The sequence below is a fragment of the Hyla sarda genome, unplaced genomic scaffold, assembly GCF_029499605.1.
Source record: "Hyla sarda isolate aHylSar1 unplaced genomic scaffold, aHylSar1.hap1 scaffold_73, whole genome shotgun sequence".
NCBI lineage: Eukaryota > Metazoa > Chordata > Amphibia > Anura > Hylidae > Hyla > Hyla sarda.
The window spans coordinates 612,629-625,222 of NW_026610751.1; the positions used below are offsets into that span (position 1 = coordinate 612,629).

Consider the following 12,594-nt stretch of genomic DNA (forward strand, 5'->3'; position numbering starts at 1 on the left):
AAGGGAGTATGGAGGAGGAGGACAGAGGAGTCTGGAGGAGGGCAGAGGAGTCTTGAGGAAGAGGGCAGAGGAGTCTGGGGGAGGAGGACAGAGGAATCATGGGAAGGAGGGGGACAGAGAAGTCTGGATGAGGATAGAGCAGTCTGGAGGAGGAAACAGAGGAGTATAGAGGAAGACAGAGGAGTCTGATGGAGGAGGGCTGAGAAGTCTGGAGGAAGACCGAGGAGTCTGGGAGGAAACAGGTGAATTGGTCACAAAGGAGTCTGGAGGAGGAGGACAGAGGAGTCTAAAGGAGGGAACAAGGGAGTATGGAGGAGGAGGACATAGGAGTCTAAAGGAGGGAACAAGGGAGTATGGAGGAGGAGGACAGAGAAGTCTAAAGGAGGAAATGAGAGTATGGAGGAGGTGGACATAGGAGTCTAAAGGAGGGAACAAGGGAGTATGGAGGAGGACAGAGGAGTCAAAAGGAGGGAACAAGGGAGTATGGAGGAGTAGGACAGAGGAGTCTAAAGGAGGGAACGAGGAAGTATGGAGGAGGAGGACAGAGGAGTCTGGAGGAGGAGAAGAGGAGTCTGGAGTAGGAGGACATATGAGGGAACAGAGAATTCTGGAGAACGGGACAAAAGAGTCTGGTGGAGGAGGGGAAAGAGGAATCTGGAGGAGGGGACAGAGGGTCTGGAGAGGCACAGAGGAGTCTGGAGAGGCACAGAGGAGTCTGGAGGAGGAGGACAGAGGAGTCTGGAGAAGGAGGACAGAGGAATCTGGAGGAGGGGACAGAGGAGTCTGGAGGAGGGCAGAGGAGTCTCGAGGAAGAGGGCAGAGGAGTCTGGGGGAGGAGGACAGAGGAGTCAGGGGAAGGAGGGGAACAGAGAAGTTTTAAGGAGGAGGAGGATAGAGCAATCTGGAGGAGGAAACAGAGGAGTATAGAGGAAGACAGAGGAGTCTGGGAGGAAACAGGGGAATTGGTCACAAAGGAGTCTGGAGGAGGAGGACAGAGAAGTCTAAAGGAGGGACAAGGGAGTATGGAGGAAGAGGACAGAGGAGTCTAAAGGAGGGAACGAGGGAGTTTGGAGGAGGAGGACAGAGGAGTCTAAAGGAGGGAACGAGGGAGTATGTAGGAGGAGGACAGAGGAGTCTAAAGGAGAGAACGAGGGAGTTTGGAGGAGGAGGACAGAGGAGTCTAAAGAAGGGAACAAGGGAGTATGTAGGAGGAGGACAGAGGAGTCTAAAGGAGGGAACAAGGGAGTATGGAGGAGGAGGACAGAGGAGTCTAAAGGAGAGAACAAGGGAGTATGGAGGAGGAGGACAGAGGAGTATAAAGGAGAGAACAAGGGAGTATGGAGGAGGAGGACAGAGGAGTCTAAAGGAGAGCACAAGGGAGTATGGAGGAGGAGGACAGAGGAGTCTAAAGGAGGGAACAAGGGAGTATGGAGAAGAAGGACAGAGGAGTCTAAAGGCGAGAACAACGGAGTATGGAGGAGGAGGACAGAGGAGTCTAAAGGAGAGAACAAGGGAGTATGGAGGAGGAGAACAGAGGAGTCTAAAGGAGAGAACAAGGGAGTATGGAGGAGGAGGACAGAGGAGTCTAAAGGAGAGAACAAGAGAGTGTAGAGGAGGAGGACAGAGGAGTCTAAAGGAGGGAACGAGGAAGTATGGAGGAGGACAGAGAAGTCTGGAGGAGGAGAAGAGGAGTCTGGAGAAGGAGGACATATGAGGGAACAGAGAATTCTGGAGAACGGGACAGAGGAGTCTGGTGGAGGAGGGGAAAGAGGAATCTGGAGGAGGGGACAGAGGGTCTGGAGAGGGACAGAGGAGTCTGGAGAGGAACAGAGGAGTCTGGAGGAGGAGGACAGAGGAGTTTGGAAGAGGAGGACAGAGGAGTCTGGAGAAGGGCAGAGGAGTCTTGAGGAACAGGGCAGAGGAGTCAGGGGAAGGAGGGGGACAGAGAAGTTTTAAGGAGGAGGAGGATAGAGCAGTCTGGAGGAGGAAACAGAGGAGTATAGAGGAAGACAGAGGAGTCTGGGAGGAAACAGGGGAATTGGTCACAAAGGAGTCTGGAGGAGGAGGACAGAGAAGTCTAAAGGAGGAAACAAGAGAGTATGGAGGAGGAGGACAGAGGAGTCTAAAGTAGGGAACGAGGGAGTATGGAGGAGGAGACCAGAGGAGTCTAAAGGAGGGAACAAGGGAGTATAGAGGAGGAGGACAGAGGAGTTTAAAGGAGGGAACAAGGGAGTTTGGAGGAGGAGGACAGAAGAGTTTAAAGGAGGGAACAAGGGAGTATGGAGGAGGACAGAGGAGTCTAAAGGAGAGAACAAGGGAGTATGGAGGAGGAGGACAGAGGAGTCTAAAGGAGGGAACAAGGGAGTATGGAGGAGGACAGAGGAGTCTAAAGGAGAGAACAAGGGAGTATGGAGGAGGAGGACAGAGGAGTCTAAATGAGAGAACAAGGGAGTATGGAGGAGGAGGACAGAGGAGTCTAAAGGAGAGAACAAGGGAGTATGGAGGAGGAGGACAGAGGAGTCTAAAGGAGCGAACAAGGGAGTATGGAGGAGGAGGACAGAGGAGTCTAAAGGAGGGAACAAGGGAGTCTGGAGGAGGAGGACAGAGAAGTCTAAAGGAGGGACAAGGGAGTATGGAGGAAGAGGACAGAGGAGTCTAAAGGAGGGAACGAGGGAGTTTGGAGGAGGAGGACAGAGGAGTCTAAAGGAGGGAACGAGGGAGTATGTAGGAGGAGGACAGAGGAGTCTAAAGGAGAGAACGAGGGAGTTTGGAGGAGGAGGACAGAGGAGTCTAAAGAAGGGAACAAGGGAGTATGTAGGAGGAGGACAGAGGAGTCTAAAGGAGGGAACAAGGGAGTATGGAGGAGGAGGACAGAGGAGTCTAAAGGAGAGAACAAGGGAGTATGGAGGAGGAGGACAGAGGAGTATAAAGGAGAGAACAAGGGAGTATGGAGGAGGAGGAGGACAGAGGAGTCTAAAGGAGAGCACAAGGGAGTATGGAGGAGGAGGACAGAGGAGTCTAAAGGAGGGAACAAGGGAGTATGGAGAAGAAGGACAGAGGAGTCTAAAGGCGAGAACAACGGAGTATGGAGGAGGAGGACAGAGGAGTCTAAAGGAGAGAACAAGGGAGTATGGAGGAGGAGGACAGAGGAGTCTAAAGGAGAGAACAAGGGAGTATGGAGGAGGAGGACAGAGGAGTCTAAAGGAGAGAACAAGAGAGTGTAGAGGAGGAGGACAGAGGAGTCTAAAGGAGGGAACGAGGAAGTATGGAGGAGGACAGAGAAGTCTGGAGGAGGAGAAGAGGAGTCTGGAGAAGGAGGACATATGAGGGAACAGAGAATTCTGGAGAACGGGACAGAGGAGTCTGGTGGAGGAGGGGAAAGAGGAATCTGGAGGAGGGGACAGAGGGTCTGGAGAGGGACAGAGGAGTCTGGAGAGGAACAGAGGAGTCTGGAGGAGGAGGACAGAGGAGTTTGGAAGAGGAGGACAGAGGAGTCTGGAGAAGGGCAGAGGAGTCTTGAGGAAGAGGGCAGAGGAGTCAGGGGAAGGAGGGGGACAGAGAAGTTTTAAGGAGGAGGAGGATAGAGCAGTTTGGAGGAGGAAACAGAGGAGTATAGAGGAAGACAGAGGAGTCTGGGAGGAAACAGGGGAATTGGTCACAAAGGAGTCTGGAGGAGGAGGACAGAGAAGTCTAAAGGAGGAAACAAGAGAGTATGGAGGAGGAGGACAGAGGAGTCTAAAGTAGGGAACGAGGGAGTATGGAGGAGGAGACCAGAGGAGTCTAAAGGAGGGAACAAGGGAGTATAGAGGAGGAGGACAGAGGAGTTTAAAGGAGGGAACAAGGGAGTTTGGAGGAGGAGGACAGAAGAGTTTAAAGGAGGGAACAAGGGAGTATGGAGGAGGACAGAGGAGTCTAAAGGAGAGAACAAGGGAGTATGGAGGAGGAGGACAGAGGAGTCTAAAGGAGGGAACAAGGGAGTATGGAGGAGGAGGACAGTGGAGTCTAAAGGAGAGGACAAGAGAGTATGGAGGAGGAGGACAGAGGAGTCTAAAGGAGGGAACAAGGGAGTATGGAGGAGGACAGAGGAGTCTAAAGGAGAGAACAAGGGAGTATGGAGGAGGAGGACAGAGGAGTCTAAATGAGAGAACAAGGGAGTATGGAGGAGGAGGACAGAGGAGTCTAAAGGAGAGAACAAGGGAGTATGGAGGAGGAGGACAGAGGAGTCTAAAGGAGCGAACAAGGGAGTATGGAGGAGGAGGACAGTGGAGTCTAAAGGAGAGGACAAGAGAGTATGGAGGAGGAGGACAGAGGAGTCTAAAGGAGAGGACTAGGGAGTATGGAGGAGGAGGACAGAGGAGTCTAAAGGAGGGAACAAGGGAGTATGGAGGAGGAGGACAGAGGAGTCTAAAGGAGGGAACAAGAGAGTATGGAGGAGGAGGACAGTGGAGTCTAAAGGAGGGAACAAGAGAGTATGGAGGAGGACAGAGGAGTCTGGAGAAGGGTACAGAGGAGGTTGTAGAGGTCAGAGGAGTCTGAAGGGAAGGGACAAAGGCAAAAGAGTGTCAACGGTTCTGTAGGAGACAGGGGGTCTGGAGGAGGGAGACAGAAGTGTTTTAAGGGAGGCTAGAGATGTCTTAGGAGACAGAAGAGTCTGGTGGAGGAGGATAGAGATGCCTTTAGGAGACAGAGGGGTTTAGAGGGATGATAGAGATGTCTGGAAGAGACTGCCATGATTTCAAACACAATGTTTATTAGAACGTTTTAGAATGTCTAATTTTTGCAGGGATCAACTTTTATTTACTTAAAATTAGAAGACTTCGCCGTGCGTTAAGTGACATGATCCAGTTTAAGGGGTTGTTGGATAATAGAAAACCAGAGTTAATTTCTTCCAAATACAGCGCCACCCCTGTCCTCAGGTTGTGTGTAGTATTCAAGCTCAGTTCCATTGAAGTGAATGGAGACAAGTTGTAATACCAAACACAACCTAAGGATAGGGGTGGCGCTATTTTTGGAAGAAATGTTTTTTTTATTCCTGGACAACCCCTTTAATAGTAGATTTCCTGGAATATTATGGCATAAACCTATATTTTTTGTCTATCTTCTCTGGGCACATGGTGGATGGTTCATCCAGGTTTGGCCTCTTTATAACATGTACGTTTTGTTTCCAGTTTTTTCAGATCTAGTGATGACGCTGATCTCCCAGAACACCCTGCGCTGTTCATCCCCCAGCTGGTTCCCCAGACCTAGTGTACAATGGCGAAATGATTCAGGATATAACCTCACCAGCTTCTCTAACACCACCTATGAGCCCGGGCCCAGCGGCACATTCATGGTTAACTCTGAGTTCAAGAATGCAGAAAAGAATAAATATTATACATGTGTTATCGAGAATGACCATGGCCATCAACAAGGCAAAGCTTTAATCACAGGTGTATAATATATATAATAATGACATCACAGGTCTGTAATATATGGATGATGATATCACACTGCAGTATGCATTTGGTAGGTAATGTATATCTAATGAGGATGACATCATAGGTGTGTAAAATGGGACTTTAGACATTATAAGTGTGTAATATTAAGGGTTAATGTAGTGGCATGGGGGGGATGTTGGTGGAAATACCTGATCACTTCGTGACGCCAGGGCACAGTTATCCTATACATGGTCCGAGGTTGGAGACAGCTTCTCCTGGGCCAGACATGAGGAGAAAATTAACACAGTCCTGAACAGTATATCTAGGGAAGGGACTGGTGTCCTAGGGTGCAGAAAAAATGATAATCACCCAATGTGGATAGAGCAAAGTCCGCACGATGTGTCTTGGAGCAATAGCCGACTTCTTTATATCTTCATACGCAGTATTCACTGCTAGAATCCTCCGGCCATCACTCTTCACACGAAGGACAGGTGAGAACGGTCGCTACGTTTCAGAGGCTGCGCCTCCTTTCTCAAGCATAGTGCACGTCTCCCATCACCAACATACATAGTATCAAACTCTCGCGAGACTTTAATTCTATAAAAATGTACCAACATATCTTATATATTTTATACATAACAAAATACTAAAAACAATGTACCGTATTTATCGGTGTATACCACGCGCCGGCCTATAACACGCACCCTCATTTTACTAAGGATATTTGGGTAAAAAAATAGTTTTTACCCAAATATCCATGGTAAAATGAGGGTGCGTGTGTGCGCGTGTATACCCCGATATACCCCCAGGAAAGGCAGCGGGAGAGAGGCCGTCACTGCCCGCTTCTCTCCCCCTGCCTTTCCTGGGGGTCTAGAGCCCTGCTGCCGCCGCTTCTCTCCCGCTGGCTATTGGCGCCGCTGCCCGTTCTCTCCCCCTGACTATCGGTGCCGGCGCCCCATTGCTGGCGCCGATAGCCAGAGGGAGAGAAGCTGTGCCGGCAATGGGGCAGCGGTGCCGATAGCCAGGGGGAGAGAAGGGGCAGCGGCACCCATTGCCAGCGCCGCTGCCCCGTTGCCTTCCCCCATCCCCGGTTGCATAATTACCTGTTGCCGGGGTCAGGTCCGCGCTGCTTCAGGCCTCCGGTGTGCGTCCCCTGCGTCGTTGCAATGCGCTGCACGGCGCGGCGCAATGACAACGTCATTGCGCCGCGCCGTGCAACGCATTGCAACGACGCAGGGGACGCACACCGGAGGCCTGAAGCAGCGCGGACCCGACCCCAGCAATGGGGCGCCGGCACCAATAGTCAGGGGGAGAGAAGCGGTTCCGGCAATGGGGCAGCGGTGCCGATAGCCAGGGGGAGAGAAGGGGCAGCGGCACCCATTGCCAGCGACGCTGCCCCTTTGCCTCCCCCCATCCCCGGTTGCATAATTACCTGTTGCTGGGGTCGGGTCAGCGCTGCTTCAGGTCTCCGGTGTGCGTCCCCTGCGTCGTTGCAATGCGTTGCACGGCGCGGCGCAATGACGTTGCCATTGCGCCGCGCGGTGCAGCGCATTGCAACGACGCAGGGGACGCACACCGGAGGCCTGAAGCAGCGCGGACCCGACCCCGCCAATGGGGCACCGGCACCGATAGTCAGGGGGAGAGAACGGGCAGCGGCGCCGATAGCAGGGGGAGAGAAGGGCCGGCAGCAGCGCTCTAGACCCCAGGGCAGGCAGGGGGAGAGAAGCGGGCAGCGCTGGCTGTCTCTGCACCTGCAAAGCCGCTGCAGTTCATTGATTTAAAGCGCCCGCTTTAAATCATTGAACTGCAGCGGCTTATCGGCGTATAACACGCAGGTAGACTTTAGACAAAAAATTTTAGCCTAAAAAGAGCGTGTTATACGCCGATAAATATTATTCTAGAAAGATAACCTACAAAAAACCATAAAAATGCCAACATCCATTGATCCCGTGGGGCTGTAACCTGCACAGCTTTTGAATCCATCGTACCTCACTCCTAAGTAATCTCATCTTGATCATCATCTTTGTTGTCACCTTCAATACTCTCCAATATTTGCCACCTTAATTCGTTAATATTACGTCCTTTCTCGACAACGTGCCTTGCTACACTCGTCTTATATCTTTGTTTCTGGTTCTTATCGTCTGTCTCTTTTTTTATATGTACGAATTATACTTTTGTATTCATTTATTCTTTAAAGTGCCCCTGTGGGATGGGGTATGTCGGACCGACAATGAGACCGATTAAACAAAGAATAAATGAACACAAAAGTACAATTCGTACATATAAAAATATTATCATTTTTTCTGCATTCCTGTATCATGTTATGTTGGAAAATTATCCATATATAAAAAGGAAGGAGTTGTTTTTTTCACGAGAAAATGAACAAACCAACGTCAGGTTACAGATAACTGTCTTTACTGAGCTGGTGCAGATGGTATTACACGGACAGCTGCTTTTGAAGTAAGAGTGCAGCATAACCCCTTGGAAGCCCTGTTGCCTTGCAGAGACTTGTGGTGTATACACCAAACAGATAATACTGACTTGTGAGACAAAAGATTGAGTCCTGGTAGCTAGGGTCCTGTCAAGGTACTGAAGACTGTTCCCCTGAGGCATGAATTCCCTCCTTTTGAGTAATCCTTGAAGGATGACGAGTTAAGAAATTAGATTTGTAGAAGGTCTCTCCTCAGAGCACACGACACACAGCACACCTGAGCTAACCTGCTGCTTAGGAGCCACACTAGGGTGAACTGAAAAACTCCTCCCCCCCCCCCCCCCACTACAATATACAGGGGAGACTTTAGGGGCTCTCATTGGCAGGCAGGGTCACATGGGGTTCACTGCAAGGTCTCATGGGTTACACTCTTAAAGGCACAATAACATGGAAAACATATATACATATAACAATAATGAAATTAATTCAAGAAAATACATTATTCTGATATCATAGTACATACATAATTAATCCAACAACAGAACTTTGGTGGGCCCAACACCTTGTGCTGCCCAGCTGCCCGAGACAGTCCAAAACCACAGGAAAGCTACTGGTGCTGGGACACCACATTAATAAGTGGATGACATTATCCTTGGTGGTCTGAACCAGTGAACACAGTGCAGCCTTCTTTTTTTATAATCAGAGAAAAAACACAGCGCCCCCAATAAGCGACCCTATTGGGGGCCCCCCTCAGCCACTCATTCAGAAAAGGACCACCAAACTGGAAGTGTGGTGCTGCAGGGGAATGACAAAGGTTAGTGTGCTGGGAGAAATCGTCATGGCGGTCTGGACCAGATGGAGAAGAAAAGGAAAGTCCCCTGATGTACCTGTATGTAATCACTGCATATCTACCACTATATGGTCGAAAATGAAAGGCAATCGCACTCCCATATAATGCAGAAAATAAGGTCTTTATTCACACAAGCGTGAAGGTGGCGACGTTTCGGCTAGCTCACCTAGCCATTATCAAGCTTGATAATGGCTAGGTGAGCTATCCGAAACGTTGCCACCTTCACGCTTGTGTGAATAAAGACCTTATTTTCTGCATTAGATGGGAGTGCGGTTGCCTTTCGTATTCTACCTGGAGGGATTCGTAACCGGGATCTGTAGCAACTGAACGCACCCTATCATCATTGCATTGACCCTAGGAGTGCTGCTCTCTTGGAGTTTTTCTACCACTATATGGTCACTATATGTGGAGAATATTTCTTCATTGTATACTGGTATTATTGGTAATATTGGTCTCAGTATACAGGATTTGGTCAGTAACAGTATGATGGTAATATGTATGGTGATAATATTCCTCCTTGTATACTGGTATTATTGGTAATTTTGGTCTCAGTATACAGGATTTGGTCAGTAACAGTATGATGGTAATATGTATAGTGGTAATATATCCTCCTTGTATACTAGTATTATGGGTTATGTTGATCTCAGTATACAGGATTTGTTCAGTAACAGTATGATGGTAATACGTATAGTGATAATATTCCTCCTTGTATAATGGTATTATTTGTCTCAGTATTATGGAGTCTCAGTATACTGGATTTGGTCAGTAGCACTATGGTGATAATATGTATGGTGATAATATTCCTCCTTGTATACAGGTATTATTGGTAATATTTGTCTCAGTATACAGGATTTAGTCAGTAACATTATGATGGTAATATGTGTGGTGATAATATTCCTCCTTGTATACTGGTATTATTGGTAATATTTGTCTCAGTATACAGGATTTGGTCAGTAACAGTATGATGGTAATATGTGTGGTGATAAGATTCCTCCTTGTATACTGGTATTATTAGTAATATTGGTCTCAGTATACAGGATTTGGTCAGTAACAGTATGATGGTAATATGTATGGTGATGATATTCCTGCTCATATACTGTTATTATTGGTAATTGCAGGGATTTCACTCGGGATAGCTCTGGGATCGTCCTTGAAACAGCCACAGGACGCGTTTCTACTTCATTCATTCAGCAGCAAACAACAGTTATTTATACAAGTCCGGCCCCTTGCCAGCTTTATTAGACAGGTTGCAGGATAAACAAAAAAATATAACACAGAAAGTCTCCATCAGCTTCAAACACAAGTTTCCTGCAACCTTTACTCACTGTTCACACACAGCATTTGCAGCCTCTTGCTGTGTGTACTTAGACTCCTTGTCTGTCCACTTCACTATTGTGGGTCACTCACAGCGCCCGGCTGTGTGCTCCTCGCAAGGACCCCTGCCTCCCCCCACAGCCACCTTGCTGCCCAGACTATTCTGTTTCCTTTCCATATATACAGACTTCCCACACTTCTGCTGCCTCATTAATTAGGCACCTGATGAACATCTCTGCTAGATCACCTAGGATAAAGGACTGGGAAAAACACCCCTTCATTGCCCTCAAACCTGCCTCAATGCCACATATCCTCCCCCCTCCCTCTGCTCAGACCACCGGGAAGGAGCACTTGACTTCAAAAGACAGTGTCCAATTGCCTTTCCTTATACTAGTTCAACTTTGTCCAACAGGTTTTGAAGCACTTGGCTTACTTCTTCAGCCGATTCTATATGCAGCCCTTCAATGGCTCACCCTTCTTTCATTCGCACTTTCACCGAGTACAAGACTTTTGGTCACCTTTGACAAATCCCTTGTAGAAGGCTCCATTCATGTCATGCCTTTACAACGCCAGGTTCCTCATCTTGGTCGGTGCAGTGCTCTGGACACTAGGTGCAGACAAGGCAGATTCTCCAGGCCCTTGTCTTCTTCTGTCAACTGTATGACCCAAACTTTGCTGGTGGCCAACCAAGCCTGTATCACCCATTTTCAGGACTTCTAAGACATTCTTCAAAATTTCAGGAGGCTTCCCTTTAATGCACCTGTCCATTTTCTCTTTGGACTCTTCTCTAAATTCTACTTCTGCTGACTTTCTTCCGGTGTTTTTCTGGAAAGAATCCAGCACCTCCCAGGGTTTCTACCACAAACCCAGTCTTCTATCACAGGGACCTCTTTTTTAAGGACTCTGCTTCCTTATTAGCCTTTTCTTAAGGGACACCGACCTTCACAGGCTCATCTTTAGGCTGAGAACTCGTGGCTCCTTTAGGCTTCTCTTCACCTGCACCTTCAGATGTGTCACTGACTTTACTTGCAGCTTCTGCAGTAATCTCTGCTTTAACTTCTGCCTCAAAGAACTTCTCTGTCTCAGCATTTTCACCAACCAATGACATCCAATATCTCTGCAGCTGCAGAGGAATTCTCATATGGTTTCACCTCAGTCTCAGCTTCAGAGGACTTCCCATTTGGTTTCACCTCGGTCTCAGCTTCAGAGAACTTCCCATTTGGTTTCACCTCGGTCTCAGCTTCAGAGGACTTCTCATATGGCTTCTTCTCATGGTCTTCAGACTCTTCTGTTTCTAGAGTCCATTGCTCAGATTCCACCACTTTTAGAGTAAGCATCTCTATCTCCAGCAGCTTTTGCCCCACAAGCAGTTTGTCTTCTTCTACACGGACGGCTGTGGCCTCAGTTTCCATCTGAGACACTTTTAACCTCTCTTTAGCTTGGTCTCTGCTTTCTTTTAGGACCTTCATGTCCCCTTCCAGCTTTAAATGTTTCTGATGCTCACTCTTGAGCTTAGCAGAATTCACCTTCTCACTTTCCAGCAGTTCTGTGAAGTTTTTGACAGTATCCTCCAGGGACAGCAGTTGTTCTCTCATCTGCTCATTGTCTTTACTCAGTTGCGCCATCTGGGACACTTTCTGCTCATAGACTTTTAGCTGAGCCTCTTGTTCGGAGAGCTGCGTTCCTAGCTGCTATCCAAGGTAGCTGCGTGAGGCAATGTGCGTTTCGTTCTGTGCCTCCAGGCTCTGCACCTTATGAGCCATTACCACTTTCTCCTTCATGAGCTCTTCCATGGCTACCAACCTTCCTGCTCTTTCTTCAAGTCTGCAAGAGTTTTTTTTTTCTCCTCTGTCAGGTGATGAACCTCTTCTTCCTTTTGCACCAATTTATCAGAAACCATCTGTAAGGTTTCTTCAAGATTCTGGATCTGCTCCCTTTTCTTACCAAGACCAGCTTGTTTTTTCCCGAGATCTCGCTGCTGGACCTTGAGACTGTCAGAACCTATAGGGTTAAAAGGTTCTGACAGGTTCTTTGTTTTTGATGCCGGGTTATGCTTAGCTGTCTGGCTGGTCAGCTGACCTTTATGATGAGAGTACCTGCGGGGTTGCCTATTTAACCTGGCACTTTGCGTCCCAACTCCAGTAGTTAGCAATTTATCCCTGTTCATTCTTGTTAACCCGGCATCTTTGACTTTTTGCTTATCTTCTCGACTTCTCTCTGATATTAGCGATTTTGTACTTTGACATTTCCTGGCTTTTGACGCAGATCGTGGACATTGACTTATTGTGTGAATGTGTTAATTTAGTTTTGTTAGTCTGTCTGTTCCCTACTGTCACTTGATCTGAGTCTGTTTTATTGTATTTTATTATTTTGACATTTTATCTCCCTCACTTGCCTAGGGAGGGACTGTCACCGTGGTTATGGACCCGTCGCCTAGGGCGGGTACATAAGTAGGCAGGGATAGGGGAGTGGGCGCGAATAGTGTGCACTCCTTCCCTGCCCATACGTGACATTTTCACAGGCCCACATATCTGCATTTGCTAAGATGGAAGCAATGACAGCTGTAGTAGAGCAAATGCAGG

General features: G+C 48.3%; 1 protein-coding gene across 1 annotated transcript in view; it reads left to right on the top strand.

The window, feature by feature from the left end:
- LOC130344686 (V-set domain-containing T-cell activation inhibitor 1-like) overlaps positions 1 to 12,594 on the top strand; it is a 106,735-nt gene that overhangs the window by 79,184 nt on the left and 14,957 nt on the right. The window contains exon 5 of the mRNA XM_056554466.1: positions 5,169 to 5,429. Within this exon, the coding sequence (XP_056410441.1) occupies positions 5,169 to 5,429 (261 nt within the window). The remainder of the gene's footprint in view (positions 1 to 5,168; positions 5,430 to 12,594) is intronic.